General features: G+C 52.8%; 4 protein-coding genes and 1 non-coding gene across 10 annotated transcripts in view; 3 read left to right on the top strand and 2 right to left on the bottom strand.

Annotated features, from left to right (window-relative positions):
- Rab40c (RAB40C, member RAS oncogene family) overlaps window positions 1-7094 on the top strand; it is a 36818-nt gene extending 29724 nt beyond the window's left edge. The window contains exons 4-7 of one of the 2 annotated variants that reach the window (XM_031350510.1): window positions 4060-4137; window positions 4395-4617; window positions 5259-5422; window positions 6945-7094. In XM_031350510.1, the coding sequence (XP_031206370.1) occupies window positions 4060-4137; window positions 4395-4617; window positions 5259-5422; window positions 6945-6959 (480 nt within the window). In that variant the 3' untranslated portion in view covers window positions 6960-7094. Of the gene's footprint in view, window positions 1-4059; window positions 4138-4394; window positions 4618-5258 lie in introns of both variants that reach the window. The other variant, XM_031350509.1, reaches the window with a different exon arrangement.
- Window positions 7095-7205: 111 nt separating this feature from the next.
- On the top strand, window positions 7206-11627 carry Wfikkn1 (WAP, follistatin/kazal, immunoglobulin, kunitz and netrin domain containing 1). 2 transcript variants are annotated; one of them, XM_031350507.1, is made up of 3 exons: window positions 7206-9158; window positions 9342-9439; window positions 10087-11627. In XM_031350507.1, the coding sequence occupies exons 2-3, from the start codon at window positions 9362-9364 to the stop codon at window positions 11563-11565; spliced, it is 1557 nt and encodes a 518-aa protein (XP_031206367.1). In that variant the 5' UTR covers window positions 7206-9158; window positions 9342-9361; the 3' UTR covers window positions 11566-11627. The 2 variants fall into 2 exon arrangements, with proteins under 2 accessions (XP_031206367.1, XP_031206366.1); XM_031350506.1 differs by having other exon boundaries at window positions 7206-9439.
- A 310-nt stretch (window positions 11628-11937) lies between these two features.
- Mettl26 (methyltransferase like 26) lies at window positions 11938-13968 on the bottom strand. 2 transcript variants are annotated; one of them, XM_031350511.1, is made up of 6 exons: window positions 13211-13967; window positions 12845-13007; window positions 12690-12749; window positions 12411-12478; window positions 12236-12314; window positions 11938-12161 (listed from the first exon to the last, which is right to left on the bottom strand). In XM_031350511.1, exons 1-6 carry the CDS (start codon window positions 13405-13407, stop codon window positions 12114-12116), a joined length of 615 nt encoding a protein of 204 aa, XP_031206371.1. In that variant the 5' UTR covers window positions 13408-13967; the 3' UTR covers window positions 11938-12113. The 2 variants fall into 2 exon arrangements, 1 of the variants encoding a protein (XP_031206371.1); XR_004113077.1 differs by having other exon boundaries at window positions 12102-12161; window positions 12411-12555; window positions 13211-13968.
- Window positions 13543-23879, top strand: Mcrip2 (MAPK regulated corepressor interacting protein 2). 3 transcript variants are annotated; one of them, XM_031350514.1, is made up of 8 exons: window positions 13543-14667; window positions 17960-18113; window positions 18485-18614; window positions 19154-19289; window positions 19371-19488; window positions 22840-22967; window positions 23217-23318; window positions 23538-23879. In XM_031350514.1, exons 4-8 carry the CDS (start codon window positions 19238-19240, stop codon window positions 23606-23608), a joined length of 471 nt encoding a protein of 156 aa, XP_031206374.1. In that variant the 5' UTR covers window positions 13543-14667; window positions 17960-18113; window positions 18485-18614; window positions 19154-19237; the 3' UTR covers window positions 23609-23879. The 3 variants fall into 3 exon arrangements, with proteins under 3 accessions (XP_031206374.1, XP_031206375.1, XP_031206372.1); XM_031350515.1 differs by having other exon boundaries at window positions 13543-14208; window positions 17960-18614; XM_031350512.1 differs by having other exon boundaries at window positions 13543-14650; window positions 17960-18614.
- Window positions 13884-13954, bottom strand: Trnag-ccc. Its single transcript has one exon. It is a non-coding gene; the product is annotated as a tRNA-Gly (tRNA).
- Window positions 23880-25456: the final 1577 nt, after the last annotated feature.

Below are 25456 nucleotides of genomic sequence, written 5' to 3'. Positions count from 1 at the left end.
GAACAAAGAGATCAGTGTGGTCATACATGATTGGCTAGTTCAAATATTAACTATTACGTGCAGAACAGAGTGGAAAATTCTTAAGGTTGGTGTTAATCTGAGTCAACAGAGCATCTGACCTTAAACCATATCTGAGAGGACCAGATGGTCCATTACTTAGTGTCCGCCAGGCTCGTCTTTGCAGGCCTGGGCCTTGGACATGTCCTCGTTTGCCTAGACATGTTTTCCTCTATGTTTATAGTTTTATGTCTTCTTGACCTGCCAGCTCTTATGATATCTAACAACTTGTTTGCTCTTTCCCAGGCCTATGTGGCCAGTTTGTGATGGATTCTTAGGCCCATAACTTTTCTTCCTAGTCAGCACAGGTTTAAAGCTTTAATTTCTCCTTACAAAATGATGTCTTAATCCCCATAGTCCTGTGCTTACTCCTGGGAAAGTGAGTAGGTCCCTCTGGCTTGGTATAAGGAAGTGATAGGACAGGCCTGCCTGACACAGCAGTGCCAGCAGGAGGTGCTGCCGGCTGGCCTGCGGTCACTTCCATTAGATCAGGTAGTATGTGGTCAGGTGCTGTGCCCTTTAAGGGCAAGTGAGGATTTGTTTCTATGGGAATAGGAGAGGATGCATGCTAACAGGTCATTGCTGAGGGCACGTGGCATCTGGCAGGCAGAGCGAACAGTTCAGTATAGCTGGGGGAAGTGGGCAGACAGGATGATTTTGTTCTGGCTCTTTGAACTTTAGGGGTTTGAACCACACAGATACGTTGTGTGTGCTAAATACTTATTTATTTATTTGTATTTATTATTTGTTTGAGGGGAGAGTGAGTAAGTGGAGGTCCGAGGACAAGTCCTCTTCTTCCACCATGTGGATCGCAAAGATTAAGTTCAGGTTGATCAATTCCAGCCCCTGGGAGACAGAGGCCAATCTCTATGAGTTCAAGGCCAACCTACTCTACATAGGGAGTTCCAGGACAGCCAGGACTACATAGTGAGTGAGACCCTGTCTCAAAACAAAACAACAATAGTAAGAATTATAACAGTAAGGAACCTACTTGTGGGCTTAGTTCCAGGTCTCAAAAATGTATCTTATATATTAAGCTGAATAAAAGAAACTGTGTATGTGCAGAGTCACCTCACATTTGTTATCAGAAGGTAAAAGTACCTAAGACTGGTTAGTAGATCTTGTGTAGAGTGCCTCTTGCTGTTCAGGGATCTCACAGAGCTCTGAAGTGTTGAGCACCTGGCTCTTTGACAAGATCTTGTCCACTTTGATGTGGCTTCACATTACAGGAAAATCTAGAAGACACTGGAAGGGTACTCTCTGGAGTCATTGCTGAATGGAGAAGGTCACTAGAAAGAGAAGCCTGTGTCTATATCTTGGCAAATAAGTGGTCTAAAAATCAGCATTATCTACCTTTATCATTTCGAAGGCAGAATGTATAGGAGTCTTTTTGTCTTTTGTATTTCTCTCTGAGACACAACTGATGGTTTTGGGCTAGTTACAGAAAGAACAAACTTCATTTTGGTTCTCGGCTCTCTTGCCTGCAGTTCATCCTAGACGGTTTGCTCTGGGAAATCCACAGCCACTTTGGTCTCTCTATTCCAACCATCACTCAGATTGTGCCAACAAGGGCCTGCCTGTGAGAGCAAAGCTGGGAAGGCTTTGCCCAGGCGGCCTCAGTAGGAGCGACTCTTCCAGGAGGTTGGCCTTCTGCTTACTTGTCTTTAAATATAACACAAGTGCTGGTTATGGCAAAAAAAAAAAAGTAAGATGTAAATAGGAAATTAAAGGCACCCAGCCTCGTACCATCTGCTGCATGTTTGTGTAAACTTCCTGTACTGTGTGCTATTTGTTTATGCTTTCATTCTTCCGAGTGTTAGCATACATGTCTCGGGGAATCTGTAGCTTGCACTTTATAACTTACTGTGCATGCTCACTGGGGTCGGCAACTGTACTTACGCAGAACTTTTGGTCTTTGGTTGTTTCCACTGTCCAAATGGAATCCAGAGCGATACACATTGTGCTGTGTGCTCAGCTGTATCTCCAGCCCCCTTCCTTGCCTCTGGACATTTTCTCCCTCTCTCCTTCCACCCTCCTATTTCTGTTGTGTCAGAATTAGAATCCAGGGCCCATGTATTTGAGACTCCCCCTCCTGTCCCCACTATACCCCCACCCCAGGAAAAAGAGAAAACCCTCATTGTTGAAATGGGCTGGGACCAGCCTCTGCGGGTGGTCTTTGGCACACAGTGGAGTAAGCCTTGGGAGCCTGGATGCTCCACAGTGTGATGCTCTAGTGGTACTATCGCCTCCGAAGCTCAGCCTCCTTCCCTTGGCAACAGATGAGAACTTGCTTCCCGTGCCCAGGCAACAGGTTCATCCTAGAGATGTGTTTGTTTATTGATTTTGGGGGACAGTTGGGACTTTGTTATTATTGTTGGTTGATTTTTGTCTTACTTGGTTACCGTTCTATTTTTATGAAGAGACACCATGACAAGGCAACTTCTTATAAAAGAACACATTTAATTGGGTACAGTTTCAGAGGCTTAGCCCATCATCATGGCCGGGAGCATGGTGCTATGAAGGTAGGCATGGCACTAGAGAAGTAGCTGGGAGCTTTACATTCCTGATGGACAGCAACAGGCAAAGGGAGTTAGACACATAGATGTTGGGCCTGGCATGGACTTTCAAAACCTCAGAACTCACTCCCAGAAACTCTGGTCCTCTAACCAGAACATGCTTCCTAATCCTTTCCAGTCAGTTCATCAGCTGGGGACTAAGCATGCAAATACAAGCTTATTGGGGCCATTTTCATTTAAACCATCACAGCTTTTGAAGCAGGGTCTTGCCATGTAGCTCAAGCTGGACTAGACCTGGCTATCTAAGCCCACTGGAGTGGGCTTGAGTTTACGGCAGTCCCCTTGTCTCCCCTTGCCTCAGTCGCCTGAGTGATGGGTTAATGTAGACCTCCATCTCTGCCATGTCTAGTTATTGTAAATATTAGCCTTTTTGACCCACCAGCCTGGCTCCTTGAGGTCAGGCAAACTCTAGTTTGGCTCTTCTCCGTGGTAACTGGCCTCAAGGTTGGTTTGGGACCCCTCCAGGATAGAGAAGCTCCTCCCCAGCTGCTGCCCTGCTTGGCCAGGCCTTCTACCTACCTGTGGGCAAGGGTACCTTTGTCTCTGTAGGACCTGGGACTAGCTTGAGTTTTTAGAAATGGCAGTTCTGCTTCCCTTCTCCTGTTCTGATCTTCCCCCTTTCTCTTCCTCCTTCTCTGTCCTCCATGTCTGAGAACTTGTGGGAAGAGGAGTGGGTAATTCAATGGGTGGACTCTGCTGAATCTCATTGAAAGTCGAGAGGCAGGTTGGCAGTATGCTCAACATTGCCCCTGCTGGAAAGTCCGTGACAGTGGCCCCGCTGGGATGTTTGAGGCAGATGGAGATAGCCCAAAGCTGAGCTCCCAGTAATTGGTCTCTGAGGGATGTGGCAGGAAAGGCCCCGTAGCAAATCCTGCTTAGCCCGACTTGAGCAGCTCTCACTGACTACTACTCTGTGAGTGACTGACATCCTGCTGTACAGGTTTGGAGTTGGAAAACTCAGAGCTGCCTCCATTCAGCCCCAGGTGCCCCCAGGGCGGAGTTCGCTGATGGGCTGACTTCCACAATGCTTGCCCCGCTAGTGAGTTCTGTGGCTCTTCACACCCCTCCCCCGACCAAAGCTTTGACCTGTGTGTCTTTTGAATGATTTCAGAGTAATGCCTGTGACTGGCCTGGATTTAAAAAAATTGTTAAAAGTCATTTCTGCCCCAGCCATGTTCTTAGGGGCTGGATAGAATGGCATATGTGGGCTGGGCCAGTTGGACTCACAGAAGGTCCCTCCTGCTGCTCTCCTGTTGGGTGGCAGATGCATTTCCCCCCTTCAGTTCATGGCCATACTAGTGATCTGTAAAGTCTTCTGAGCCATATTCCTTGCCCTGCCTAGGATTTGGGACCACTCCCATCCAGCAAGTTTCTCCTGGGAGTAGGCCCAATGCATGTGGATAACCTCCTTCCATCTAACTCGCAGGGAATCCTTCTGGTGTACGACATCACCAACCGTTGGTCTTTTGATGGCATTGACCGGTGGATCAAGGAGATTGATGAGGTAAGTATGGGTTTATGCCCCTCTGGAAGAGACTGGAACCAAACTGTGATTGGAGAATGCCTGGGGGTGCTGCCGCTATAGTCATTCCTGACCCTGGGAGTATTGTTCAGCAAGAAACAACTGGGCTCCATGGGTTACTTGGCTCCATCCTGGACTTGCTGCATTGCAGAGTGCAGACACTGCGGAGCCCTGCATATGGCCAAGGGGTGGGAGTGGCATGTGGTTGTGCTCCTGCTAAGTTCTGAACCCCTCCTAAGCATGCACCTGGTGTTCCCCGGATCCTGGTTGGGAACCGGCTGCACCTGGCCTTCAAGCGGCAAGTCCCAACGGAGCAGGCCAGAGCCTACGCAGAGAAGAACTGCATGACCTTCTTTGAAGTCAGCCCCCTGTGCAACTTCAACGTCATTGAGTCCTTCACTGAGCTCTCCCGTATCGTGCTCATGAGGCATGGCATGGAGAAGATCTGGAGGCCCAATCGAGGTGGGACTGAGGCCTAGTTCCAATAGGGTGCTAGCTAGTGGAGTGATGGGGCGTGATGGTGGAACTGCAGGCATTGACAGTGGGTTAGTGTCTTGGTGGTCTCTTGAGAGCTGCAGTCACCTGGGCTGCCTGCTCAGACCTACAGGTGATCTCTCCTGGCCATGCTTTGAGAGCGGAGCTTTGCACATGCACCGTTGCTGCTGAGTGGTCACAGGCGGGATGTGCAGCTCAGCTATGTCTGGGCCATTGTCCATGCCAAGCCCTAATGGTGGCTGTACTCGGGTTACTTTCTAATAGGGCTCACTGCTTAGCACAGAGGAGAGCAGGGTAACTAAGTCCCCCTCATGGGACAGAAGTTAACCTCCAACCAGAGCTATAGTAAAGGCTGCATTCCAAAGTCAATCTGTCTCCTTACCCACCCTCGTGTCATAGAGCAGCTGGGCAGACTGGCCTCTCCCAGCAGTGCTCTGAGTATGCTTTGCTCTAAGGCAGGAGATGGGAGCCACCCAGTGGTCAGATAGTGGGGCATCCAGGAGTCCTGAGCTGGTGAGATGCAGCAGCCAGGTTTTACAGGTAGTCTAAGGACCATGTAACTCCCCTAACCTATCTGTTCCCTCCTCCATCTTGACTTCCTCTCACAGTTTTCAGCCTGCAGGACCTCTGCTGCCGTGCCATTGTCTCCTGTACCCCTGTGCACCTCATCGACAAGCTCCCACTACCTGTCACCATCAAGAGCCACCTCAAGTCCTTTTCCATGGCCAACGGCATGAACGCTGTCATGATGCACGGCCGCTCCTACTCCCTGGCAAGTGGGGCCGGGGGCAGTGGCAGCAAGGGCAACAGCCTTAAGAGGTCCAAGTCTATCCGTCCCCCCCAGAGCCCACCTCAGAACTGCTCTCGGAGCAACTGCAAGATCTCCTAGCGGGACCTGTGGGTTCCGCCTGTTCAGACTTGGGGCTTACGCTGGAGCACTCCTGGCCAGGCGCTAGGCCCTGCTGCGTGCAGGAAGACTTGGCTACACAACCCTGCCTGGGTCTCTCCAGGCTCTCCTCCACATCTGAGCTAGTGGAGGGAGGGGCATGCAGGAGAGAACATGCTCCGCTCCGCAAACCAGGCAGCAGGGCTGCTGGTGCTACGGGGACCAGGTGTGAACCAGTCCTGGACTCCAGGCTGGAAGTGAGCCGGGCTCCCTTTTATTTATATGGAGAACATTTTACCTGTTTTGTACATTTTTAAAGGGCTGTCAGGGAAGCCTGGATGCCCCTCATAGCCACATCAGCCGTTGGGGAAGCTCAGGATGTCAGGGAAGGAGGGATGAAGCAGCGATGGAAGGTTTCAGTGTTGAAGCCAGATGATCTTTGAATTTATAAAAACGCCCTGCCTAGGTGTGGCTCAGAGGCCAGTGGGGAACAGATGGAGCCAAGCAAGGTGTATTTCAGATGCTTCTACAACAAGCTTGGCTCCCGCATTCATATCTGACAAAGGTGATCAGTATGCTGGGCACAGGCAAGGTTTCAGTTCCTGAGACCTCAGAGAGGAGAGACGTTGGTGCACCTGGGGACCCCCCCCCTTATCTTTCCCACTGTGCCCTGGCACTTTCGGTGATGTTTACTATACACATCTCCAGACTGAGGCTACAGAGCTTTCGGTGGACTTAGTGCTCGATAGCTTCTAGTATCTGGACTTTGGGGCACAGGGCCTAGGACCCCAGTGTCTAGCAGCTTGTGCTCATCAACCTCGGCTGTGTTTCATAGCTGCTCCTTGCCTATTGTGGCCCTTCTGCCTTTAAGTTCATGTCACTGGAATCTCTTTGACCTGTTTCTTAGTGACACTTTCTGGAACAGCAGCCTCAACCTTAGAGATGAACACCAAGCCCCTCCTTAGGGACTCACTGGCCCGAGCAACTTCTGAAGCCATGGATTATTCCTCCACAATGCTCCTCCTATCCCAGTCTGCTCTGGTCAGCCTTTCCCTGTAGGGATGTTGTCCCCAGTGGATGTCCTATGTGACTGCTTCCCTGTCCTTGCTTGGTGACACAGCCCTCAGGCACGCTGGTGCTTAACTCTACCTCCTGCCCTCAGGGCCCTGGCCATAACAGGAGCCATGGCCACTTACTGGGGACCTCTTAGTGCACATTTCCTAAGACCATCTTTGCCATGGATGTTACTAGGGCATTGGTAGATACTGCACCAGCCTGATCTGGGAGATTGGGTTCAGGCCTGTAGGGAGGGACAGGGCTATGGTTGTGGGAATTGCCTGATAAGCAGCAGCCCCTGGGACCCTGGCCCAGAGGCTGGATACAATCAAGCATCACCTTTCCCCACCAGTCCTGTTGCTGTTGACAGAGACCTTTTCAGACTTTGCGACCTGGATTGGCCTGCGTGCACACCATCAACACTACACTTGCTGCTGTGGACTCCACCATTCCTGGTTCTTTGTTCTTACTTCTTTGTACAGTAAATGTACTTCAGCAGTGAGCTCATGTCTGTTTTTATGAACATCAGTCTGGCTTCATCTGACTGTGGTTTGTTGGGGGTGGCAAGGGGTGTCTGCAGTGTGCTGTCATAGGAGCCAGCTCGGCTTTGTGCCTGACAGAATGACCCCGGGCTTTGTTAACCTTCCCCTGCAGCTGACCTTGCTGACCTTGCTGACCTGTAGCCATACATTGACTGGGTTCACATTCCCAGCCACAAAGTAGCCAGGCCTGGTTACAAGCTACACTGTTTCCTGAGGTCTGATCTTAGCCAGGCTAGCATCAGGCAGCCTAACTATTCACAGAGTCTTTACTCATAGCCCAGGGCACATAGCTTACTACAACATCAAGGCCATCTGCTGCTGGGACCTGGATTGACACCTTTAGCAGGAAAGCATCCTGTAGGTTATGGACTTGTAGGCTATGCTCAGCTAGGGTTATGTCTCATACACTGAAAGGCAAAGCTGAGTGGGAGAGGACACTTCACTTTAAACATGGCCTCTGTCTCAAGTGTCACCTGCACTTTTCCTTAGTTGCATCCTGGGCCTGCGGCCTGGCAGTCCCTGCCCCTTCCACACCAGGAGCTGGCTCACCCACAGCTCTTTTGTAAGGCAGCAGACACTGGCGCCTGGTAGCCATCTCTTGATCTCCTGACCAGACCAGGCTCTTATTACCCTGCCTCCTGGGTCAGGAGGTCAGACAGAGGGTCACACAGACTTTTTCCTTCCTGTCTCTGAGAAAACCACTCCCTGGGGACCTCTGGAGCCACAGAAAGGGTTTGGAGAGGCAGATTCCAGGCAGGGCCTTTGTCTTGCCACCAGCTTTGATCTCCCTGCCCTCCCCCACAGTAGTGGGGCCTCTAGTTCAGTTAAAGAATGGATGCTGGCCTTCATGGTGGGCTGTTGGGGCAAGGCTTGAATGTTCTTAGATCCCTGAGCAACATCTAGGATGCTTGCTCTTTGAAAGATGCACTTGGCCACGCCTTGAGACAGCCATGTCTCTAGGCCTGCATGTGGTCGTGTGGTCGGCTGGGTGGCTTCTCTGTGCTCTTGTCTACACTGTGTACCACAGTCACTGACATGAGACTCTCTGTAGCCAGTGCACATGGGTCATCGGCTTCCACTCAGGCGAGATAGCCGCTTCATTTACTTTGTACCTGCTCTGCCCATGTGAAGGAACTAAGTGGCATAGACCCTAGCTAGAAGCCAGGAGCCCAGTTTTAGAGAAACGGGTATGTCTGGGAGGATGAGCTGTATGTACCCTCAGCTGGTGAGATGTCAAGACCTAGCAGAATCTGAGACAGTATGTTCTTATGTAACCAAACAGGCCTGGAATTTGCTGTGTAGCTTTGGGCTGGCCTCAATCTGGACCCTCTTGTGTAGCACCTCCCCAGTGCTGGGATTACAAGTGTGTGCCACAGAAGCCAAGTAGCCTAGCAGGTCTTTTTATTCTATGCCAAGGCCTTTTGGCAAGTGTGACACTTGAAGGGGGCCGGAAGAGAACAGACCCTCTACCATTCGCCAGTGGAAGATGTGCCTTACCTATAGTTATGATGGGTGTGGCCCTCGGCTGCCTTTGGAGAAAGTCTAGGCTGATAGCTGAGGCTGGACCGAGGCCCTGCCCAACCTCACTGAATGAGAGACTGAAGAACTGAGGACAAAAGCCGAAATTTACCAGTCCTGCCCCTCCTCCCTGAATAGAGGGTGGGAGGGTCTTTAAGGAGACTTTGATCCCTGTTGGGCTCCAGCTTGTAGTGGGAGGGGCTCAGGTTACAGCGTCCCCCTCCCTGATTTAGCTGGCCCTTCTCCGCCCCTTGGTGACCCTAGTGGTCAGTTGCTCTGGGCTTCAGGGCCTCTGGCCCCTCCCCAGCCCTTCCTCTTCTTCTATTCCCAGTCCTATGCTGACCAGAGCCTGGGAGCCACCCACAGTGGTTGGGAGAGGGCCAGCCAGTATTTTGTGGACAGGTTCTGAGAGGCCCCAGAATAACTATCCAGGGTTCCAGAGAAGAGCATCATCCGTGAGCTCCAGCCTTGCGGGGTCCAAGAGTCACAGGAGAGGGTCCTTTGAGGTAGGGGTTGTGATCCTGGGCCCAGGACCCTATAGGGTGGATGCCTATAGGGAGTCTCAGCTGGTGGCCACACACTTCCACCCCCTGGCCCGGTGGTCCCCATGCCTGCCCCACGGCCACTCCTGCCTCTGCTCTTTGTCTTCGTGCTCATCCATCTGACCTCGGAAACTAACCTGCTGCCAGAGCCTGGAAGCCATCCCGGCATGTGCCCCAACCAGCTCAGCCCCCACCTGTGGGTGGACGCCCAGAGCACCTGTGAGCGCGAATGTACCAGGGACCAGGTGAGCACTGGCATCTCATGGGATCTGGGCCCCACCCCAGCTCTTTCCTCAGTGGGGGAAGTAGACCCCAACCCTAGGAGTCTGCTTCCTCCAGCCTTTCTCCACACTCAGTTTACCTGGACTTGTAACCATGACCTGTACACAGGGCTCAAAGGATACCCCCACTTTTTTGCCCTCTGAAGAACATCTCCAATTCCTGGACTGACTTCATCCTCACCAAAACTGTCACTCACCTGCCTGAGCACTACTTTTTTTTCTTAAGTCATGTGGGCCCAGGCCTCTGACCTACCCCTGCAAATGGCACCACCTTCCCGGCCCAGCCTGTCTGTAGGCCTTTCCTCATATCCCAGACTGGGAAGGGGACAAAGAGCTCCCAAGGGGGTGCGCCCTCTGATGGCAGAGCAGCTGCCTGCACACTGTTCCATGGGCTCAGTGGGAATGCTAGCAGAGGCCTGCTCAGGGGCCTTGAGGAATCAGTGGGGTTGAATAAGGTGACATGTGGTCTTGGTGCCTGCACTGTTCAGAAAGCACAGCCATTTCCCATAGGGGAGGAGGCTGTGAGAGCGGCAGCTACCTCATCCAGGATAGAGAGGCAAGGTAGTGCATAGGTCAGGTCAGGGCTCCACTAAACTGTCCCTGTCCCTCAGGACTGTGTGGCATCCGAGAAGTGCTGCACCAATGTGTGTGGGCTGCAGAGCTGCGTGGCTGCCCGCTTCCCCAGTGGTGGCCCAGTGGTACCTGAGCCGGCAGCATCCTGTGAAGGCTTCCAATGCCCACAACAGGGTTCTGACTGTGACATCTGGGATGGGCAGCCAGTTTGTCGCTGCCGTGACCGCTGTGAGAAAGAACCCAGCTTCACATGTGCTTCTGATGGCCTTACCTATTACAACCGCTGCTACATGGACGCAGAAGCCTGCCTGCGGGGTCTCCACCTGCATGTTGTACCCTGTAAGCACATCCTCAGTTGGCCACCCAGCAGCCCAGGACCACCTGAGACCACTGCTCGCCCAACCCCTGGGGCCACTCCCATGCCACCTGCCCTGTACAACAGCCCCTCGCCACAGGCAGTGCATGTTGGGGGAACAGCCAGCCTCCACTGTGATGTCAGTGGCCGTCCACCACCTTCTGTGACCTGGGAGAAGCAGAGCCATCAGCGAGAGAACCTGATCATGCGCCCTGACCAAATGTATGGCAATGTGGTTGTCACCAGTATTGGACAGCTAGTACTCTACAATGCTCAGTTGGAGGATGCGGGCCTGTATACCTGCACTGCACGAAATGCTGCTGGCCTGCTGCGGGCTGACTTTCCCCTTTCCGTTTTGCAGCGGACAACTACTCAGGACAGGGATCTAGGTGTCCTGACCCTGGCTGAATGCCAGCCCGACACACAAGCCTGTGTTGGGCCACCTACTCCCCATCATGTCCTTTGGCGCTTTGACCCACAGCGAGGCAGCTGCATGACATTCCCAGCCCTCAAATGTGACGGGGCTGCCCGGGGCTTCGAGACCTATGAGGCATGCCAACAAGCCTGTGTCCGTGGCCCTGGAGATGTCTGTGCACTGCCTGCAGTTCAGGGCCCCTGCCAGGGCTGGGAGCCACGCTGGGCCTACAGCCCACTGCTGCAGCAGTGCCACCCCTTTGTATACAGCGGCTGTGAAGGAAACAGCAATAACTTTGAGAGCCGGGAGAGCTGTGAGGATGCTTGCCCTGTTCCACGCACACCACCCTGTCGTGCCTGCCGCCTCAAGAGCAAGCTGGCTCTGAGCTTGTGCCGCAGTGACTTTGCCATTGTGGGTAGACTCACAGAAGTTCTGGAGGAGCCTGAGGCTGCAGGCGGCATTGCTCGTGTGGCCTTGGATGATGTGCTAAAGGACGACAAGATGGGCCTCAAGTTCTTGGGCACCAAATACCTGGAGGTGACATTGAGTGGCATGGACTGGGCCTGCCCATGCCCCAATGTCACAGTTGGCGATGGGCCACTGGTAATCATGGGTGAGGTGCGTGAAGGTGTGGCTGTGCTGGACGCCAACAGCTATGTTCGTGCTGCCAGCGAGAAGCGAGTCAAGAAGATTGTGGAACTGCTTGAGAAAAAGGCTTGTGAACTGCTCAACCGCTTCCAAGACTAGCTTTATGCATAATCCCTATCCCTGCCCTCCTTCCTGCTGAATAAATGTCTTTGCCTGTGGGATTCATAGCCTCTTGTTCCCTTCTAGCTGTAGCGTCCCCCACCCCCATTGGCACTATCTATTCAGTTGAAATCCTATGAGTAGATGGAGCTCCAGTTCCTACTTGAGGTCACCAAGTAGCACCAAGTCACTCTTGGGAGCCCACATACAGACATTTAAGCTTGTCTCCGGACACAGGAGAAGGTCAGCTCAGTCCCACTTCAGCCCTAATCTCCCAGACCAGTCCCGCTTCAGCTACACCCACCCCAAGCCCTAATCTCCCAGACCAGTCGTCCCCCTTTGCCCTCTCCCAGATATTCCCAGCAAGCAATGTGATATAGATAGCCCACAGTGGGCTGGAAAGGCTTTATTTTAAGGCCCACTGGGACAATGTTCTCTGCAGCCCTGTTTAGGCACCAGACTAGGTGGGACTAATTTATCCCTAGGACTGACCCAGTGAGGGAGGGGCTGGGGTTAAGCTTGTACCATGACAACTTTTGACAGAGATGCTATTCTTTCCGGAAAATCAGGCACTTGTTGTTGGCTGGCATGTCCACCTGGAAAAATGCTTGCTGGAGTGACTCTTAATCACAGGGAGACTCCCCACCCCCACCCACATCGCCCTGCCTACCATCCTCTCCAGGACCAAGCCACTGGCCTGGCCTAGTTCCTCCAGAAGGGCTGTGTCACGAAGCCCCCACTCTGGGTTCCTGCAGTTGGGAAGGGAGGTAGAGGGCATTTGCAGAGTTAAGGGTACCACCCAGCCTACCCTCTCTGAGCCAAGCCACCTCCTACCCAGGTCTGACCTGCATCTGAGGGTCAGGTCAAAGTCCACATTGCTCTGGGGAGAGATCTTCCCATTGATTGCATAGGGCTGTAGGAACAAGACACAGTTCGGACGTCCAAGGTCAGTCGTTCCCATAGGGTTGATTTGTAGGATAGGGTGGAGTTCTTGCCATAGAAATATGGAAAGAATAACTTTTTTCTGCACTCAAGATGGAAAAGGGCTGGGTCCCAACCTCTGGGCTTCAAGAGTGGGGAACAACTGAGGCTGATAGGGGTATCCTTAAGGTAGGGTCACTCACCCCATAGGTGATCAGCACAGCCTTGGTTTTGAGCAGGTGTCCTGCTGCTCTGAAGAGCCCCTGGAGAGGAAGGCAGGTAGGGCACACTAAGCTGGGCTAGAGACTCATGCTTTTCTCCTGGCAACATGAAAGCTGGGCTCCACAGTGGTCCCCACCTCAGTGCAGTTCAGGGGGCTGATGTGGATCATATTGATGCAGAGCAACAGGTCCAGCGATCGCGGTGGGATCCCGCCCCATTGCTCCCACTCCCAGGTCACGTCCAGGTACAGCGGAGCCTTCACATTGGACAACCCTTGGGCTTGGGTAGTGGCAGCAATGCTGTGGAGAGCAGCAGCGCGTGGGCAAGGGCAGACGAGACTCCTCAGTGACTGGGGCGCTAAGTCCTGAGGAGCAGCAAGCGGGTGCTTTGTCGACCCTGCAGCCCGTTGCTTCTACTGCCTCAGGCTGGCACCCAGACCTAGGACTGCCCTCTTTTTCCGGTCTGCCAGCCCCGTCTCCTACTCAGCCCCAAGCGGACGCACCTGTCCAGGCAGCGCTGGTCCACGTCCGACGGCTGCCACTCGGCGTTCGGGAAGGCCTGTGCAAAGTGTGCGGCGTGCTGTCCGGAGCCGGAGGCTACCTCGAGCACGCGAACGCCGCGCTGGGCAGGATCCACATACTGGCGCAGCACACACAGGATGGGTTCCTTGTTTCGATCAGCAGCCGCTGCCACCATCATCGCAGCGGTGCAGCCAGCCCAGCTAGGATGTGCGCGGGGCACCACGGGAGCTGTAGTCCAGCTCTTGCGCGGGGCTCCACGGGAGTTGTGGTCCAGCTCCTGCGCGGGGCACCACGGGAGTTATAGTCCAGTTCCTGCGCGGGGCACCACGGGGGCTTTGATCCAGCTCCTGCGCGGGACACTACGGGAGTTGTGGTCGTACCGGCCACCGCCTGCAGCAGTATAACTGTCAGGAAGTCTAAAAGGGTCCGCACCTGCGGGAGACTGATTCCGGCGGCTGCGTTTGGCGGTGACTTCGGACAGGAAACAAGGATCGAGTAGAGGCTGTGGTTTCCTGGGGTCTAGCACCTTGTTTTCAGCGTGTTTGTCACTTTGAACGTTCATTTGTTGCATTTGCGACTCACCTTTTTAGGAATGGTGTTCAGATTGCAAGGCGTTCAGAGATGAACAGGAAAACAAAAAGTAATAAGAGGGCGTGCGCCGCCCGGGAATCGAACCCGGGTCGCAAGAATGGGAATCTTGCATGATACCACTACACCAGCGGCGCTGTCGAGCGACTCTCTCCTCTGGAGGATATACGAATTGTGACGCAAACGTGCTACTGTAACACCAGTGCGCATGCGTCTTTTCTATTGCGCGCCAGCTCTCTGTTAACAAGGGTTTACAGGACGTGATATCCCTCCCACCAGATAGATCCCAAAGGCTTGCTGGTGCCGCGAGATTTAAAGACAGCCAGTATTTGGTTCTGCGCGTGAAAACCATAGCAGTCGCGATCTCTTGGAAGCGTGAAGACGCGCTCAGGTCCTGACGTTTAGCCGGCCCAGCCCTGTGGGCGTGGGCGGTAACCGAATGGAGCTTGAGGGACCAAGATGCAGGACTCCTCAGGCCTGGGCTATTTGGGGCTCAGATGAGCTTTGTGTGACGCTGAGAAAGCTGGCAATAGCTCGAGGTTCACGGATAGATAGCAGGAGGCGGTCAGTGACTATAGAAATGAAATTCGAAGCGACAAGCAACAAGGTCTCTGATGCTCACCTTGCGTGGGGGTTTGAAGGCGTCCATTTCTCACAGGGGCTCTGTTTTAGAAAATGCCCGAGACGCTCACGTTTGATTACCAACAACTAGTTCAAGGATTGCATGGGCTACTCTTCCCCCATACTACATCATGCCGCTCAGGATTAAGCATGGTTCCTGCTTGGGGTTGTGACTGACGTGTCTATTCCAGTCAACCAGAGTGGCCAGGGATGTGAGTAGTTAAACTATGTAAGTGACGGGGCCCAAGGATTGGATATAGGGTGGCCACTCTAGAAACCTCTCAGAAAAGTTCAGTCTAGACTCAGGAAGAGCCCTGAACTCCTCACGCAATCTGAGCGGGCCCCTAACAGATGTTATGGATGTCTGGTATTGGCGGTGACCTTGACTGGACCTGAGTCAGGCTCTCCCTTTTACTGCTGCAGCCTCTGTTTACCTGACTTTTCCATAGACTATTTATGGGATTTGTGGGGGGATGGGGATGCGAGTGTCTTCCATATGTCTAAGTTCAGGAGCGGTTGAGGATGGTTCTTTCTCTCCATCAAAGTGCAACACTGTTCTAAGATGCCCCTATCTCAAGGAGAGCCCCTGGAAGAGGGACTGTGACAGCAGGAGCCACTTAAAGGTCAACTGAAGCCAGTCAGTGATGCTCAGGAGGCAGAGGCTGGTCTACAGTGAGAAAAACGCTGTCTGGAAAACAAAACAAAACAAACAAGAAATCAAAATGAATTCTTAAAGCATAGTGGCATAGCATGCACACATTTAGTCTCAGCACACAGAGAAACCCTGCCTTGAAAAATAAACAAAAAAATCAGTGAAGTAGGGAGACTGATGACAGCCCTAGATTGATCTTCCTGCTTCTCCTTCCCCACAGGGAGGCTGTGGTAGAGAACAGTGCTCAACAAAACATTTAAGGGGTCCTTGGCTTCTAGTTAACACCCTCCTGTGGGAGTCACTGCTCTGCATTTGCCAACACTTTTCCTAAGTACTGAGGTCAGCACAGATGCCGTCACATGGGAGCAGGAGGCTTTGCTTGCAGTTGGCCTGTGTGGGCACCTGCTTCCTGGAGCTCCTGACTGCCTTGATGCTGGCCATGGTCTGGACCCTGTAAGATGGGCTCTCCAGCTGTGGCGAGCAGTTTTTGAGGCTGGGTTCCTGTTAAGATCAGAAATGCAGGCTCCTGGAGCTGATTTTGGCTTTTCTGAACGAATTTATCTTTATTACCAAATGATCAGGGCTCTTGAGAGCCCCAGGTCTTAGATTTTGTATTGTGTTAGAAATGTAAGTTACCTGGTCCATCCACACTCTCCTAGCCTTGGCCTCTGTCCTGGCTTCTCTCTCTGGGGTTAGGCTTAGAGGTGTGTGCTTGGACAATATTTGATGAGTGAGTGTCCAACACACACACACACACACACCTGCCTCCCCAGCCCCCCACCCCTATGTTTCTCCCTTAGAGGCACCAGTGTCTTTTTTTTTTTTTGGTTTTCGAGACAGAATTTCTCTGTATAGCCCTAGCTGTCCTGGCTGTCCTGGAACTCACTCTGTAGACCAGGCTGGCCTTGAATTTAGAAATCTGCCTGCCTCTGCCTCCCAGGTGCTGGGATTAAAGGTGTGTGCCACCACTGCCAGGCTAGTGTCTTTGCCTTACACAGCCTGGACTGAGCAGGACTCACATTCTTTCCTTAGCCCAGTCCCACGTGTTTATGGTCACTAGCCTAACCCTCGCTGAGTCCAGTGCCCCTGAGCTTGCTCCCTAGCCCTTCTCTTGCCTTTCTCCTTGCCTCTCTGTGCCCTCTGTGGTTACTGTAATAAATTAGACCAAAGCTTGGTAATAGAAAACAAGTTTGTTTTGTTATAATTCTGGAAACCATAAGTCCAAAACAAAAGTGTTGGATCACTGTCTTGGCCACTTGGCTGTGACTCCAGTCTCTGCTTCATTTTCATACTGAGTCTTCTGTGTCCAGATCCCCCATGTTGTTCTCTGAAAAGGGCATAGTCAGGGCCTGAAGGCTTCACCCAGGTCATCTCTCTTATGGTTCTAGCTGTGATCTCCCATATCTCTCACCCCCTCAGACATCAGGCTTCCCAGCTGACACTCTACCAAGGCTCCATCCTCACACAGCCTGGAATCTGCATCTGGGAAGACTTCACTGTTGGGCCCAACCCCCAGCAGGCTAGCTAACCCTCCAAGACATCATTCCACCTCCTCAGCTTCCTGCTCCATAGAGACCACTAGATTCCCACCTCTGTCCCCACCCTCACCCCTCAGCCTTACCTGCCCATGCCCTAGCCTCAGAACAAGCCCATCTGAAAGCCCTTCTAAGGGCTTCTGAACTCAACCTTGGGCTTCTGCTGCAGCTATTGAGTTGATGTCTTGCCATCAATTGTTTAGACAAAGACTGAGTTTGTCCATTGATGAGTTTGTATGAGACTGGGCTCTAGGCCTTTGGTAGTAGCTAGTTGGGGTTGCACATTCTTTGTAGGGAACCTGCCCCAAGGAGCTCCTGTCAGTGTGTGGTATGCGTGCTCTCCACAAAGAGCCTTGGATACCTACCTCCCTTACTATGCTTCATTCTGACCCAACTGATCCTTCCTGCCTCTGGCATGGGCAGTGGTGGCGCACACCTTTAATTCCAACACTTGGGAGGCAGAGGCAGGCGGATTTCTGATTTCCAGGCCAGCCTGGTCTACAGAGTGAGTTCCAGGGCAGCCAGCGCTACACAGAGAAACCCTGTCTCTAGAAAAAAAGAGGAAAAAAAAAAAAAACAAAACCACAGATGGATCTCTGTGAGTTCAAGGCCAGCCTGATTTACAAATCTAGTCTAGTTGGTTACAATGTCTCAAAACAAGAAAACAAAAACCAAACAAACAAAAACCCCCAACCAAACAAACTAGCAAAAAGCTTCTAGGATCCTGTCCTGCCTTCCAACCTGTATGAGCGATTAAACAATGTGCTGTAGGCCATTGAGTCAGGCCACAGAGGCCTTGAAGGGAAAGGTTAGTGAGGGTAAGTCAGGCAATGTGGAAGTGGGAAGGGACAAATCCAGCCAGGAAATGGCCCTTTCTTTCTTTAGCTTCAAGTCCTTAACTCCCTCTTCCTACATCTACACTTAACTTTGCAGCCACAGGCCTGGGACGAGCTATTTCCTGGAGACTGAAATTTTCTTCTTGATAAAGGAGGGAAGCTCTTAAGACTCAGGAAGCTAAGGCAATTTGAAACTTGTCAAGCTCAGGAAAGCTTCACATTCACATGCGCCATTCCCAGAGGCTATATAACTAGGAGCCAAGTGCTAGGATTGAGGAGACTCTTAAGTAGGGTTGGGAAAGTGCTCCAGGGATCTGCACTCATGAGCTGTCACCTATACTGTGGTGGGCTTTTTGGTGACATAGCAAGAGAGTCACCCATGCTCCAGTAAGTAACCGTAATAAACTCAATGGCTCATCAACTAAGCTTAAGTGGGATTCTCTTTTTGGTCTATCGTTTCTGTCTTGAGATAAAAAGACATTTCTCTTTTTTATCAAGCTGGCCTCCAACTCAGACATCTGCCTGCCTCTGCCTCCCAAGTGCTGAGATTAAAGGCCACCACTGCCTGGCTGAAAAGACATTTCTCATTCAACAGTCTTCATGGAGCAGAGCAAGAGAAGGCCTTCCACTCTCCAGCCCTGTTCTGCATAATGTAAGGCTGAAAAGAAATGAAAGCTTGGCCACCTGGGATAGAAGTTCCCTGGAGTTCCACTAGCAAACCACAAACGTGGTAGTTTTGGATACCCCGGGATTGAGGCGGATCAGCTACCCACCCCCGTCCCTTCCTCACTGTGTATTTTGCTTAAAGTGGTCCAAGACTTGACAGACCTGCCTCCCCCAGACCCTAGTGCCAGCAGACTGACCCTCCTCAAATACAGCCATAGGAACCTCAAGGCCAGGTGGCACTGGCACAAGTCTTGGCTGATACAGTTCAAGACTTCACTTTACGCAAGGCTCAGCTCAGCCTGCATTTCATATGGGTCACTAAGGAGACCCGGGGTCAGGCTGCTTCCACTCTTGCAGGGGCTCATCCTCCTTTCCGGTTGAACCGGGAAACCCTACGGCTCTCCCCATAGACCTGATTTTCAGCTTCCCCAGTAGATGAGAAAAGGGGGCACATCCAGGAAGGCTCAGAACATAACCTTGAGGAGAGGTTAGTACTTTAGGATTCGGGGTACCCCCTGAGGGCTCTATATTCTCCTGGTCTTCCTCTGGTCCCACAGGATTTCATATCTACTTAAACATGTCTCTTTTGTCTTAGAGCACTCATTAAGCAGACTCCTGACACCGGTGATCCCCATCAATCCAGGATTGTCCAGGCACTTGGCTGGGGGGGGGGGCTCAAATATGAGCAGGAATACTGTTGCTTTTAGAGATTGTTCAGGGTCCCTAGCACTACACCCTAGCTCACGAAGGGCCCTCCTCGACTCAAAGAGCCTCTCTCTCAGAAATCACACACACACACACACACACACACACACACACACACACACACACACACACTCGCACATGCACCTCGGACTAGAGATGGTGTACCCCTTAGTGAGTGCACCTCGCCCCTGGCTTAAATTTAGTGTCTTGGCCAATTTTCCAAAGGGTTAGAAAGGCTACCAAGTAGGCGCAGCTCCTTTAAGGGCAGGGGGCGTGTGTGGGTCGCTCCGCCCCCTCCTTGCCCGTCCTCCCTCCTTAAAGGGGCCGAGCCTCTGGGACCGCAAAGTGAAGCTGCTGGAGGGTGCCTGATCTGGCCGCTGCCAGGGGCGGGCAGGACGGCGCACCATGTACACTATCACCAAGGGGCCCAGCAAGCTGGTCGCGCAGCGCCGCACAGGTGCGCAGGGCGGGCGGGCAGGCGGGACGTCCTGACCGCTGGCCCGCGGCGGCTGACAGCGCCCTCCGCCCCGGCCCGCAGGTCCCACGCAGCAGCAGGTGGAGAGCAGGCTTGGCGAACTCCTGAAATGCCGGCAGCCAGTGCCTCCGACCGCGCTACCCGCGCGCGAGCAGCCTCAGGGACCCTGGCCCCTTGCAAGGTGAGTGGGGCCGCCGGGCACGAGGGTGACCTTGGAGAAGGTTGATGGGGACCACGCGTCCTGGCGGGCAGGGGGCGGGGCGCAGGCAGCTCGCGCACTTCTGCTCGCTGGCTACTTCTGGGCCCAGCTGGCTTGCGTGGACCCTGGTGGCCACGTGGAACCTTGCGGGCTTCGGATGGATCTCGCCTGTCAAGGACCGCAAGTACCCAAAACCGAGGGACCTGGTGACCTTGGGCCGCTAAATTGGACCCCTTGGGTCGAGGTCAAAGTTGGGGAAAGTTGCCCAAGGCCCTGGCCCTCAAGGACTTCAGGCTCTGTCCTTGCAGAGCAGAAGAAGCACACGTGTTCCCGCCGGTCTTATCAGGTCCCTGCCCTTCACTAACACCCTGGGACACGGGAGCCCTCCTCCCCAGTAGTTGCCCGAGCCTGTGGGTTTCAGCCTTTTTCTGTTTTTCCTAACCCACAATGTGCCTAGGGAAGTTAAGCTCTAGCTACTTTGGATTTCAGCCAGTGTGACCTGGAAGTGATCCCACTCAATCAAGGCTGAACCTTTTACTTCTTTGGCTCAACTTACTGTTTCCTGTATCGATAGACTTCACTCCAGGTCTCTGCAGGCATGTAGGCCCCCGGGCTCAAGACTCCGGTAGAGGTGGCATGTAAACTGGTTAATCTGTGCTCACAGAGAGCACAGGTTGAAGACACAACCCCAAGGGAGGCCAAGAGTTAGAGTAGCCTCAGGTGGGGAGTCGGTGTGGCTGGGTCCACCCCTCTTAGCTCTCAGCTACTGAGCTTCAGAAGTGAGGGACGCCTGTAAGGCCAGTGCTTGCCCTAGGGGGCATCCTGCTGACATCAGTTTATGTCCTTACTGTCCTTATGTCTCTGGGAGGACTCTGTGGTGCAGATGTATAACCACAAAGTGGTCACCCAGACAGGGAGCTTGGAGCTGGAGTTGCCTTGGCGACAGGCCTATCTCTACCTGGGAAACCACTTTTTTAAGTCCTCATTGTTGGGGGACAACAAGGACAGGCTTGTGGCAATATTGGGGGCAGTGTCCGGGAAGAGAACAAAGTAGCAACATTCTCCAGAATGCTAAGTTGCAAGAGACACCATGCTGTGTATTTACTCTAAACTGATGTGAAGGCCTGGAGTCATCCATCAGCAGCAAGGTAAAACACCTGAGGCCTGAGAGGTCCATTTCCTGTCTTCTGAGTTCTGGGAACTTTAGGCTACTTCCTCTGAGGTTGCCCTTTCTGGGCTGGGAATTCCCATCTTCAGTAGGGCCCCTGCATGGAACTCTGCCTCTAGTCCTGTACCTTTTCAAGGCCACCCTTCACAGTCACCCATGTCCACCAGCTTCCCTGTCTTGTCTTCCCTGGAGCCTTTCCTCGGCTACCATCTCTTTCTGACCAGCTCTAGCAGGAGGGAACAAGGGAGGCACTGCTCATTCTCCTGCTGGCAAGGAGCAAAAATCTTGAAGCTTCCAACCCACTCAATGGCTAGGTATGGGTGCTGCCGGTTACAGTGGCCAGGCCTGTGCCTCTGACATATTCTTTTCTCCTGGCAAGAGACCAATAGGAGAGACTTGAGATGAGACCATGTGATCACCTGCCCCACCAAGAGCAGATTGGGAAAATGTTCAGGAACCACCGGGCAGAAGAGACTTGGGACAGAGTCAAAGATTGGTGTCAAAATACTGCTCAATCTTGAAATATTGATTTTGAATCTTGATGCCCTTCACTGTGTGGCACAGGCAGGGAGATTCCAGGCTGAAGGATGAGCGACCATTCACCTTGAGGGGCTAGGAGAGTACATGAGAGGATGTCTGAGGTGTTGTGGCCTAGTACTGCAGCTGGCAGTGGCTCTGGAGTGGGCACAGGTGCACTCTGGGATTAGTGCCCTTTTCCCTACAGAGCCTTGTCTTATATAACCATGGCTTCTAAGCAGGGGCTGGGCAGGACTTACCTCCGGGTGTGCAGCCCTTGCCCTCTGGGGCCCCTTTCCAGCTCCAGGGTCACCACCTTAATCCACTACTATTCACAGCCCCTGGCTGGGATATCCTTTTCTTTTTTATGGATAAATGTAAGCCACAGGTAGGTGTGCTACTACATACTCACCTATGTCCTGGTACTTAGGAAGATTTCTGTGAGTCTAAACCCCGCCTCAACAAAACAAAAACATAAAAAGATTCAATGTCCAATCCTGGTGCTTTCATTGAGTTGCAACCCTTTTGGGGCAGAGGTGGTTGCAGGAAAGGGAGAGGGATTTCCATTAAGAATGCCTTTATGCCCTCTAGTTCACCGAAACACAGGTACTCGGTGGGTTTGGGAGGAGTCCTTCCTTCTCTGGTCCCCACTGGCACATCTAAGATTTTCTATAGCCACCAGACCTGGCCAGCCCTGGGGCTGGCAGGACCCTGTGCCCCTCAAGACCCTCCTCTTTATTTTAGTGCCCCTCTCACCTGAGGAGGAACCCAGAGCGGCGTGGGGCACCTGAGCCCAGGAAGGCGAGCAGGCCTGCCGGGACCGCGAGTGCCTGGCGGAGTGGCAGGTGCAGCCCAGGACTCCGGCTCCCACCTCCTACTGTAGGTGCGGCCCCATTCCCTCCGTGGCCCCACCCCAGGCTTCGTGAGCACAGGGCTTGGTCAGCTGCCGCCAGTCAACAGGGATGGCACATTCCTGCCCTGCCCTAGGCCTCCTTGGCCTCACCCCTGGATAGAGTACAGCACAAGGCTATGGGGTGGGGGGACATCTCATTCAAGTTGTCCCTTTTCTCTTGCCTTGAGGAGTGGGTCAGGCTTAAGGTCATGTTCTTCCCACTCAGAGCCCAGCATTTTGTGCTCATCCCCCTGGGGTCTGGGGGCAGCCAGGGAGAGGGAAGAGTAAATGCTGAGCCATCCTTGTTTTGTCTGTTTTCAACAGTGGGGGGTGTCATTGAGGTGTCTGGGATCTGTAGGACATCTCTGGAAGAAGGGGGCTATGCTTGGTGGGTGGGAATGGCATAAAGTTCTCATCATTCTGGGAGCCTACCTGGTGGGGATTGGGAGTGCAGAGGACCCCTGGGACCCCTGGTGAAGGTCTGGATACAGAACTGGACTCTTTCTGACTTGCAATCATTCACCTTCTGTGGCCCAGAGCTACAGAGCTGAGCCGCAGTAAGCTCAGGGTCTGCAAGCAGAGAGACCTTGTCCCGCCCCGAAGCAGCTAAGGGCAGCTGCTCTGGTTAAGAAGGGCCTAGTTTGGGCCTGGGCCCATGCAGGTGCAGTGGGTATGTACCGGGATCGCTCTTGAAGCCTGCATAGTAGCTCCTGGACATGGCTGGTGCCAACTCTATCTGTCTCCTACCTTCCCACAGTCCTGGGCCGAGGCTTGTGTTCAATCGAGTGAATGGCCGTCGGCCCCTCACCACCTCCCCATCCCTCGAAGGGACCCAAGAGACCTACACAGTGGCCCACGAGGAGAACGTCCGATTTGTGTCAGAAGGTAGTAAGGGACCAGGGGGTGTGGCTCAGGCCTCAGAATCCCAGTAGTGTGGGTCTGGCTTGGCCCTGTCCTTCCCCACGATAGCCTGACTCTTAGCAGCTCAGGGGCTAGACTTTTCCTTAGCACTCTTTCTGGCCATGTCCATTCCTTGAGCGGGGCTGGAGTACAAGGTGGCCCCCAGGCTCTGGGGTGGGAGGGATACCAGGTGCCCAGGTGCCCAGTTCATTCTAACTGTCCCTTCCCCCACAGCCTGGCAGCAGGTAGAGCGACAGCTGGATGGCGGCCCTGCCGATGAGAGTAGCCCACGGCCTGTGCAGTATGTGGAGAGCACTCCTGATCCCCGGCTACAGAGTGAGCCTCCCCCCCACCCCCGTGCCCCGAATCCCCAAAGAGTCCCCTACACCAAATAAGCCCCAGGTAGTTGGGGAAGGAGGTCTTGGGCCAGAGTCCCCCATTTTCCATTGAGTGCTGAGCCTGGAGTCTAGGCTAGGGGGTGTGATCAGCTAGAGGGCAGAGGTACCAGCCAGCTCGGAAAGCAGCATCACTGCCCGGCATTTATTCTACCCACAGACTTTGTACCTATTGACCTGGATGAGTGGTGGGCACAGCAGTTCCTGGCTAAAATCACCAACTGTTCCTAGCAGCTGTCCGGGGAAGAACATTGCCATAGCGGACCCTTTGCCAGAAGAGGACCATGGTGCACCGGTCCACCCTGTGGCCTGGCTGGGTACCGGCCACACCTGAAGTGCCAACATTTGGACTTTTGCACCTGTTGTTCCCTTGGCTTGGCTGTCCCAAGCTGCCAGAGCCAAGGGCCAAACCTGTCTAACCTCAGTCCTGCTCACTGTGCCCAGGCACCAGCCCTTGGGGCTGGCAGGGAGGAGTTCAGGCTAATAAAGTTGAGAAACTGCCCTTTCGGGTGTCAGTGACTGGCGAATGTGTGTTGGGGCCATGTGTCTGCTACTTCCCAGTCTCAGCCTCTAGCCTCCCCTAACACTTGGTGATACTCAGAACTGAACTGAGGGTCTCACACAGGCTAGGTATCTGTCCTACTACTGATCTACTGACCTACATCCTCAGCCTTCTGTTTACTACTTCTTCCTCCTCTTCTTCTGAAAGAGCATCTCAGTGTGTAATCCTGGCTTACCTGCAATTTGCTATATAGATATTAGGCTAGCCTTGAGTCCAGAGAGACCGGCCTGCCTCTGCCTCCAAAGTGCTGGGTATAAAAGACATGTGCCACCAGCCTGGAACTTTTGATCCTCCTGCCTCCCCAGTAGCTGGGATTATAGGCTGGCTTACAGTATCCCCCTCCTAGTCACATCCTCTCTTTACTCTTGGGCTAGAAGAAGTTAAGCTTTGTCCAGCTCTCTCTGTCTTTATTTTTGAGACAGGTGACTGGCTGACCTGGCACTCACAGAGTGCTGGGATTAAAGGCATGCCCCACCATGCTGGGCTAATCAGGTTGTTAGGGTCCTTGACCAGCTCACTTTGGAAATATGTAGTCCCAAACTGTCCCATCTGAATCCACTACCTCTTTTTCTCCACAACTGACAATCGCCAAAGTCAGACCCCAAGACCCAGGTGATACTGGAGAGGGGTGTAGGAGTGGGTTTGTTTTCTCTGCCAATTAAAGAATTCAAAGGCAGAAATCTTGGTGAGACCTGAGAAATCAAGGTCCCCTCTTGGGGTTCTTAAGTTTCACTAGTATAAGGATTTTAAAAGGCCAGGAAGGATGACCTCTGAGTTCAAGGCAAGCCTGGTCCCACATAGTGAGTTCTGGGACAGACAAGACTACACAGAGATATTCTGTCCCAAAAAGACAGAGACAAGAAAGAGAATGGCCACAAACAAGCTCAAGGACAAAAACAGATCAAAATAGAAGCTTGAGAATGTATTAGCCTTTAAAGGGAAAACCCCAGGGCAGGCAACTGTAAACGTCTAAACTACTGTGGAGGAAGGAAGAGAAGAAAGAACAAAAACTTTGCTCTTAGAGATAAGGTCAGCCACTTGCAGAAGGCCTCTGAAGGGAATGGCTGGCCCAGGCCTTTAATCCCTGAACTACAGAGGCTGGAGCTGTAAGTTCAAAGCTATCCTGGTCTACATAGCAAGTTCTAGGACAGCCAGGATTTCAAAGATTCAGTCTAAAAGGAAAACAAAAACAAAAAACAAAAAACGTTGAAAGAGCAAGGAACTCAGTGAATTACTTAACAGGATTAACCATTAAGGGAGGAGACAAGAATTCGTCTACACTTGGAGGCAGAGCCCATTCTTTACCAGGACTTAACTGGAATAGAATCCTAGCCCTAGACTGCAAGACCTACATTCTCAAGCCTGTAAGCCTGGCTGCAGTATACTGGGAAAAATGTCTCAAGGGTCTTTGGGTATGTGTTGAACCTGTGGTAACTGTAGTTATCTGAAAGCTGCACCCCAGTTGGACCTTACTCTCCTGAAGCAGGGGGACCCAGAGTACCCCGGATGCGGATCAG

This window comes from Mastomys coucha, unplaced genomic scaffold, assembly GCF_008632895.1.
Source record: "Mastomys coucha isolate ucsf_1 unplaced genomic scaffold, UCSF_Mcou_1 pScaffold5, whole genome shotgun sequence".
Lineage (NCBI taxonomy): Eukaryota > Metazoa > Chordata > Mammalia > Rodentia > Muridae > Mastomys > Mastomys coucha.
Note: the sequence above shows the minus strand (reverse complement) of the source record. Positions and strands in the feature narration are given on the sequence as shown.

Coding starts and splice junctions, on each gene's coding strand:
- Mettl26 (XM_031350511.1), bottom strand. CDS start 13,407: ATGATGGTGGCAGCGGCTGCTGATCGAAACAAGGAACCCATCCTGTGT. Junction 13,008..13,210: donor GACCAGCGCTGCCTGGACAG/GTGCGTCCGCTT, acceptor TGCTCTCCACAG/CATTGCTGCCACTACCCAAG. Junction 12,315..12,410: donor GACCTGACCCTCAGATGCAG/GTCAGACCTGGG, acceptor TCCCAACTGCAG/GAACCCAGAGTGGGGGCTTC.
- Wfikkn1 (XM_031350506.1), top strand. CDS start 9,260: ATGCCTGCCCCACGGCCACTCCTGCCTCTGCTCTTTGTCTTCGTGCTC. Junction 9,440..10,086: donor GCGAATGTACCAGGGACCAG/GTGAGCACTGGC, acceptor CCTGTCCCTCAG/GACTGTGTGGCATCCGAGAA.
- Mcrip2 (XM_031350515.1), top strand. CDS start 19,238: ATGTACACTATCACCAAGGGGCCCAGCAAGCTGGTCGCGCAGCGCCGC. Junction 22,968..23,216: donor CGTCCGATTTGTGTCAGAAG/GTAGTAAGGGAC, acceptor CTTCCCCCACAG/CCTGGCAGCAGGTAGAGCGA. Junction 23,319..23,537: donor TCCTGATCCCCGGCTACAGA/GTGAGCCTCCCC, acceptor TTCTACCCACAG/ACTTTGTACCTATTGACCTG.